At 47.2% G+C, this 8,113-nt stretch overlaps 1 protein-coding gene across 1 annotated transcript; it reads right to left on the reverse strand.

Annotated features, from left to right (window-relative positions):
- Nucleotides 1-3,391: 3,391 nt before the first annotated feature.
- On the reverse strand, nucleotides 3,392-4,566 carry LOC137302055 (zona pellucida sperm-binding protein 3-like). The gene is made up of 6 exons (XM_067971750.1): nucleotides 4,394-4,566; nucleotides 4,182-4,308; nucleotides 4,022-4,101; nucleotides 3,821-3,942; nucleotides 3,614-3,748; nucleotides 3,392-3,535 (listed from the first exon to the last, which is right to left on the reverse strand). Exons 1-6 carry the CDS (start codon nucleotides 4,495-4,497, stop codon nucleotides 3,417-3,419), a joined length of 687 nt encoding a protein of 228 aa, XP_067827851.1. The 5' UTR covers nucleotides 4,498-4,566; the 3' UTR covers nucleotides 3,392-3,416.
- Between the last annotated feature and the right edge of the window lie 3,547 nt (nucleotides 4,567-8,113).

Consider the following 8,113-nt stretch of genomic DNA (forward strand, 5'->3'; position numbering starts at 1 on the left):
TTATTGATTAGTTGGGTGTTATTGATTGATTGCTGTGATTTGTTGAGTGATTGATTATTGATTAGTTGGGTGTTATTGATTGATTGCTGTGATTTGTTGAGTGATTGATTATTGATTAGTTGGGTGTTATTGATTGATTGCTGTGATTTGTTGAGTGATTGATTATTGATTAGTTGGGTGTTATTGATTGATTGCTGTGATTTGTTGAGTGATTGATTATTGATTGCTGCTCTGCCCATACCTGATGTCTGTCAGGAGCCTGCGGTCGAAGGCTGCGTGTGCGGAGCCGCAGAAGGTCAGGGCCCAGGCGCGGATCCTCACGGTTTTGGCGGAAGTTTTTTCTTCTTTGTTTCATGGCGCCTCGAACTCGAAAGACGGGAGTCGGCGGTGAGACTGGAGTCGGCGGTGAGACTGGAGGCGGCGGGTGTCGCCATTCTCCGCCCAGGGCCGCAGCGGCTCACAGGCCTCGCCCGTCACCCCCAGCAACGGCCCCCCGCACCCGGCGGGTGATGTGCGCATGTGCGAACATTCTCCCAGAGTGCAGCGCGGCCTGTCTCACAGATGGGGCCTTTTCTCCGCCGCTCTGCATTGTGGGAGATTCGGCCGCCATGACGGGCCCGGGTCACCGAGTTCATCCAATCACAGGTGAAGCTTCCCGGATTGGTGGAACCGACAGAGTGCAGGTGGTCTGTGGAGCGAGAGAATCTCTGAGAAGAGGGGCAGCCAATTGGGGAAATCACAGGAGGTGGTGACCGGTCATAAACCCAATCGGTGAATGACGGATTGAACCAAGGAAAGGAATGAAGAAACTCGACTGGGACCTGTGGGAACAGGCGGACTAATAAATTTAACCCGTGTCCAGTTCAGGTCACCACATTACAGGAAAGATGGGATTGCACCAGAGAGGGTCCAGAGGAGATTTACAAGGATGGTCCAGGACTGGAGAATTTTAGCTGTGAGGAAGGATTGGATCGGCTGGAGTTGTTTTCATTGGAACAGAGGAGGCTGAGGGGGGATTTATTTGAGGTGCTTAAATTATGAGGGGTCCAGGTAAAGTGGATAGGAAGGAGCTATTTCCCTCAGTAGAGGGGTCTTATATTTAATACATTTAAAGTAATTGGTACAAGGATTTGGCAGGGTGGTGGGGAGTTAAGGAGAATTTTTTCACCCAGAAGGTGGTGGGGAGTTTAGAACTCACTGCTTGAACGGGTGGTAGAGGCAGAAACCCTCATCGCTTTTAAAAATTATTTGGATATTCACTTGAGGTGCCATAACGTACAAGGCTGCGGACCAAGACCAAAAGTGGGATTAGGCTGGATAGCTCTGTTTTCGGCCAGCACAGGCACGATGGTCCGAATGGCCTCCTGGGCTGTAAATTTCTATGGTTCTATAACCCAGAGGGTGAAATGTGACATGTCAAATGATATATGTTTATTGTTCCAAACAAAAAAACCTTTACAGAAAGGGAGGGGACAATGTAGAGTTCTCGTTCAGAAAGTGGTGTTGAGACAGACTCCTTAAATTATTTTTAAATGGTCATATAGGGACCTTGCAACAGAAATATTAAATATAAAAACAAGCGTACAGTGGTTATGTTACTGGACTAGTAATCCAGAGGCCTGGACTAATAATCCAGAGTCATAGGTTCAAATCCCGCCACAGCAGCTGGGGAATTTAAATTCAATTCATGAAATAAAATCTGGAATTTAAAAAAAATAATAATTTCAGTAATGGTGGCCATGAAACTACTGGATTGTTGTAAAAATGCATCTGGTTCACTAATGCCCTTTCGGGAAGGAAACCCGCCGTCCTTACCCAGTCTGGCCGCAATGTGACTCCAGACCCACAGCAATGTGGTGGATTCTTAAATCACCCTCAAATGGCCTAGCAAGCCACTCAAGGCAGCTCACCACCACCTTCTCAAGGGCAATTAGGGATGCCCACATCATGAACGAAAAAAAAAATATGATGAGCGAGAGGAAAGTCACCTGTTTCTGTAGTTTAAGATACTAATGATTTAGTGAAGAATTTCTGCCTTGGGATCTTTCACAATGTTACAAAAAAACCTAAAATAATTCTCCTGGCCGATATCCACTTTGTAAAGTTTCTCTGCGATATTTACATGTAAATCAGACAACTGTCAGAAGAGGGCAGAATGAACTTACTCTACAGATGAATGGACTGTCTTCTAGTGAGGTTTAACATTTCCTATCACTATAAAAATAGGGGTCAAAAAGCTTCCAGCTCAGTAAAGTTAACATTCTCTTATTAATCTGAACACCATTTTGTCAACAAAATTCAGTATTTCACAAGTCAAGGGTGTCCCAGACATGAATTGTATCCACCTCACCAATTCACTGTAAAAAATGTCATAAAACAGACAATTTAGTGACTAGGGGACAGACTAGAAATTAGAATCAGGACACACTTGTACACGGAAAGTGTGGGAGAAGTTTGGAACTCTTCTGCAAACGGCAGTTGATGCCAGCTCAACTCTTCATTTTAAATCAGATTGATATCCTTTAATAAAAATCTAAGGGATATGGGACTAAGGTGGGTATTTGGAGTTAGGTCACAGATTGACCATGATCTCATTGAATGGTAGAATGGACTCAAGGGGCTAAATGTCCTTCTCCTGTTGCCATGACAACCCCTCAAATACAGTGAATGATCAATAATTTAAACTGATAGTCGGACTAACTACTTACAATACAATCCTGGGGGCCTGTTGAGGGGAAGCTGGGGATATAAAGAAACTTCAATCTGTGCTCACAAAAAAAACCAGGTGATTTAACTCTGCAGGATTTGAATTTCACAACCACTGGGCTCCCCATTCCTCGCACTCTCACTGTGCCTGTACCCGATGGGCACAAAATTGCTCCACCCCCCCACATTCACCTTTACACTGAGCATTTGAAATCTACCTGGAGCCCCACCCCCACAAAACAAGAATCTTCACACCAGGGGCCGAGATCTTCAATCTTGGAGGAGAGTTCCAAGTCCACTGACTTTCAATCCTATTGGTGTTTGGACAATGAGCTCCAAACAGGAAAGTTTAACTGGAGTTTGGAGCCCGTGTGGGGATTAGTGTGATCAATGGCCACAGAGCACCAAGGGAATGACTGGGCTGTCAACCAGCCAGCACCAGTACCCCAGGCCAGTCCCACTGTCCCTTCAGAGTTCATTGACCTGCACAATGAGGGCCTGGCAAGCCTTCACCCATTGCTGCAGCCATCCCCGGACTGGGCCTGGATACACTATTAACAGCCATTCTGCCACTAGTTACAGAGTGCGGAGTGTTACTCACACTCTATTGAGCACTCATTGTCTGTCTCCAGTCAACAACATGCAGTGAGAAATGAGCAACCAGTCATTAGAAGATACAAGTGGTCACTGCTTTATTGGTCATTTGATAACTAGTTGAACTGGGTTTGCTTGTGTTTCCTGTTCAGGAACAAGGCGATCAAAGAAGCAGAGATCAGAGAGACAGCGGTCACAGTCAGGGCCAGGATCAGGACCACCTCAGACTCCACACCTAAAAAGCAACAAGAAACCAATGGTTAATGAAAGAAATACTGAGGAGAAAATGGAAACTAGCAGTCAACCAACTCACCACCCGGAGACCTCTCCTGCATCCTTTGCTCAACCTCATTAAGGGACTCAGTTGCCAGGTCTGTCACATCAGGATACAGGATGACCAGGGGTCCAAGTGAGGCCTCACCCTCCCACTTCAATTCAGCATCACTCTCTGCAATATCAAACATTCCAGTTAGAGAGGGTAAAGGGTGACCTCCAACAATAAAGAGGATCAATGTCCTACCAGGTCCAGATACAAGATCCCTCCTTCCTCTGGAATCAAGTTGGAATTCCCTCGTGACACTGCAGTTGCCCAGTTGACAACAGGCACACACGTCATTGGTCGATTCTTCCAATGGGGTCCAGCTAAACCAGAGAATCAGTTCATCAACCAGGTTGTCCATCACCCTTTAATCAACACATCCCTGAACGAGAGGGAACTTACATATTCTGGAAAGTACAAGCTTTGTTCATGGAATCTCTCCGATCCACTGCAGCAACTTTCAGGTGACAGGTGATAAAAATCTGAGGGACACATTCAATACAAGTTATTATTTAGTGACCTCCTCCCAACATGGGGAACCCAATGTTTGGCTTCCTCTTACCAAGGAACGGTCATCTCCAAAGAAGCGGAACGCATCCAGGTCAAACTGGAGTTTGTCCAGCTCACGTTCACCTCTTGGCAACACAAAGGTTGAAAAGGAGTCCTCAGCTTTGCTGTCCAGGAGGCAACTGAAGAAAGATTTTTTAAAAAGGACAAAGTGAATTAAGTGAACCTATTGAGACAACGAGCTGGAGAAAGCAGAGAGCTCCTTACCCATGGTAGTCAATGATGTTGTATCTTGGGGTGGATTCCTTGTCTGGGCTCAATGCAGCTGCACAGCTGTCAATGTAGAGCTTCAAGGGCATGTGGTTGGTCATTGAAACAGAGGCCTCAATGTGAATGAGGTCACCCAGGTAGTAGACAGTCGAGGTGCGCTCTGTCAGCCAGTCATCTGAAGTACAAGAGGACAAGGGTTGGAGACAGTGGGTGTAACTCCCAGTGGGAAACGACAGAAAAGCACTCCCCATCCACCCATCACATACCGTTCATAAGACGCAGTGAGAATGACAGAAGCCCTTCTCCAGACTTGGTCGAGCTGAATGGGATCCAGGTGGGCTTGATAGGGTCACTGCTCACATTGCCCTTCCTGGAAGGACAGTAGATAATTTCAGGACAACTTCAGAGAACTGCACCTGCTGTAGACCTTATTTGCCACAGAGGAAAGATTCTTACCTAAAATAGTGGCACTCAATGGGAATGATGGCTCCATTAGTTCTCACAATGACAGATCCACGAGCATTTGGGGTGTGGTTCAGGTGGGTGGTGTAGACCAGGAAATCTCCAGCCATCTGAAAGACATCAGGTTAAGGAATGAAGAGCTGGTCTCATTGGACAAAAGCTATTTCTGGTCATTTTCCTGCCCTGTTAAGCAGCAGTTTGAGGGGTTTTAGCTGCTCCTCAATGACACATGATTGAAGTAGCTCCACCATTGGCAGAAGTTGTCTGGAGCAGCCTCTGTTACTCTGCTCAGTCCACCTTCTATTACAGGGGACTTCAGGCCTGCAGTCAGAAACCCTGAAATGATTGGCACTGCCAGATTTGATGAGCATTCTTTCCCATATAGATTAGAGCTTTCACCTTAAGGGGCTTCAAGTTACCCCTGATATGGAGCACAAAACACATCACTTCTAAAACTGTGTCCATTAAAACAAGGTGATTGGCAGGTGTAACAACCAAAAGTGGAGTTCCCCTTTAATACATTGGGATACAATTATTATTCCACTTGTTTCATCATTTAAGAGCAGTCTCAACAGGAACTCACACACTGAACATTCATTGACTACAAGTTGAGGCAACAGGCCTGAATATCCACGAGAAGGCACGGAAAAGATAAATCAATTGAGGCACAAGAGAACAGAGTAGTTTGGAGAAATGTAGGTGAAGGTTCCAGGTCAATAGAATTGAATCTCAGAGTTAGAGAGTGGTAATGACCCATTTAAGAAAGATGCAGTCCCTCAGTGACAAGTTGAAGTTCTTTTTAAATATAAAGCTAAGATTAACATGTCAATATAAAGAAAGTAGTTTCACACAGGGTGATATTTAACAGTGGGCAAGAATTTATACGCTGATTTCATTCAGGGATCTCCTCAGTGGCTGGAATTTCACCTGATGTTAATGAGCTCAGAGTGGGCAGTAATCCACACAGTGAAATTGGAGCAAGAGTTGAGGAATCACATTACCTGCAATCTGCTACCACATTCATGGAGCCCATAGTCAAAGAGGACAGTGTGGTTCTGAGAGTGGATCCCAGTTGGCCGACAACCTGCTGTCCCCAGGGTCAGGTCAGCAGCTTTAATCAGGTGCCTAGTTCTAAATAAATCCATGTCTACCCTCACCAGCAGGTTCTGCTCTCCACACTGCACCATCACAGTCTGCAGTGGAGACAGACTTCTCCCCTCAGACACACTGAAATGGGAACCAAAGGGAGGCACAGGGAGAGGGACTCTCTGGGGCACAGGGGTGGGTTTTACTCTTCTCCATGGAAATCTCTGCCCTCTAAACTGTTGCCAAATATCAGAGCAACAAACCGCTCCAACTAACACCAGCACCGGGAACAAACCTCTCACTACAAAATCCCCCATGATACCAAACAACTCAACTATCACTTTACCCACCAACCAGCACCTTTTATACACTGCAGTCACCTGACTCCAATTCAATGAGTCGCTGTTGTGATACGATTGGATGTGTTTCAGAAAAAAACTTTTTTTTTTTTTTTCTTTTTTCTTTTTCTCTTTTTTTTTTTCTTTTTTTTCTTTTTTTGGCAGTGGGAGGAGATGTCTTCTCCCAGATAGCCGGAGCTGACTAGGCTCAGTCCTCCACAGATGACAAAAGTAAGGAACTTCACCCAGGCAGCTCCAGCTGACCCGGGCCAGACACTTGGGGGTGGAATCCCCTGTTGGAAAAGGATCTTCTTACCTCCCCCTACCTTTTTTTTTTTTTTTTTTCTTTTTTTTTTTGCCCCCCTTTTATAAGAAGGGGGGTGTGGGGTGTGCTTAACAACTAAAAACCAAACAAACCAAAACCAAGTGTTCAAATCAAAATTTTATTATCCTCGTTCAGGATGCACTCCAGCCCCTGCGGTGCCCACCGATCGCGGAAAGCCTCGAGCGTACCGGCAGACACCGCGTGCTCCATCTCCAGGGCCACCCGGGCGCGGAGCAACCCGCGAAAGAGAGGCAGACAGGCCGAGCGCCCGCCCCCACGGACCGCGAGCATCCTGGACCTGTGGATAGCCACCTTGGACAGGCCCAGGAGCAGGCCCACGAGGACGTCCACCGACCTGCCCGCCCCCCTCCTCACCGGGCGGCCAAAGATCAGGAGCGTGGGACTGAAGTGCAGCCAGAACTTGAGGAGCAGCCCCTCCAAATAATGGAACAGAGGCTGCAGTGTCGCACACCCAGTGTACAGATGGAACACGGACTCCTCCAGGCCGCAGAAAATGCAAGCGGCCTGGGTGTCCGTAAAATGGCGTAGCCGCCTATTGCACGGGACTGCTCCGTGCAACACCCTCCACCCCAGATCCCCAAAGTAACACGGGAGTCCTCCTTTCATTCAATCACTTCCATTGTCCTATTTCATAAGTTTCTTTCGAAAGAAAGGAAAAAAAAGAAAAGAAAAAAAGATGGAGATAGTGAGCGGTGTAACTGAGTTCAGAGATGCAGCGAGACACCAGCAGAGGGAGGTAGAGAGCGGTGTAACTGAGCACAGAGATACAGAGAGACACCAGCAGAGGGAGGTAGAGAGCGGTGTAACTGAGTTCAGAGATGCAGAGAGACACCAGCAGATGGAGGTAGAGAGCGGTGTAACTGAGTACAGAGATACAGAGAGACACCAGCAGAGGGAGGTAGAGAGCGGTGTAACTGTGCACAGAGATACAGAGAGACACCAGCAGAGGGAGGTAGAGAGCGGTGTAACTGAGCACAGAGATACAGAGAGACACCAGCAGAGGGAGGTAGAGAGCGGTGTAACTGAGTACAGAGATACAGAGAGACACCAGCAGAGGGAGGTAGAGAGCGGTGTAACTGAGTACAGAGATACAGAGAGACACCAGCAGAGGGAGGTAGAGAGCGGTGTAACTGTGCACAGAGATACAGAGAGACACCAGCAGAGGGAGGTAGAGAGCGGTGCAACTGTGTACAGAGATACAGAGAGACACCAGCAGAGGGAGGTAGAGAGCGGTGTAACTGAGTACAGAGATACAGAGAGACACCAGCAGAGGGAGGTGGAGAGCGGTGTAACTGAGTTCAGAGATACAGAGAGACACCAGCAGAGGGAGGTAGAGAGCGGTGTAACTGAGTACAGAGATACAGAGAGACACCGGCAGAGGGAGGTAGAGAGCGGTGTAACTGAGTACAGAGATACAGAGAGACACCAGCAGAGGGAGGTGGAGAGCGGTGTAACTGAGTTCAGAGATACAGAGAGACACCAGCA

This window comes from Heptranchias perlo, chromosome 35 (genome assembly GCF_035084215.1).
Source record: "Heptranchias perlo isolate sHepPer1 chromosome 35, sHepPer1.hap1, whole genome shotgun sequence".
In the NCBI taxonomy this organism is placed as follows: Eukaryota; Metazoa; Chordata; class Chondrichthyes; order Hexanchiformes; family Hexanchidae; genus Heptranchias; species Heptranchias perlo.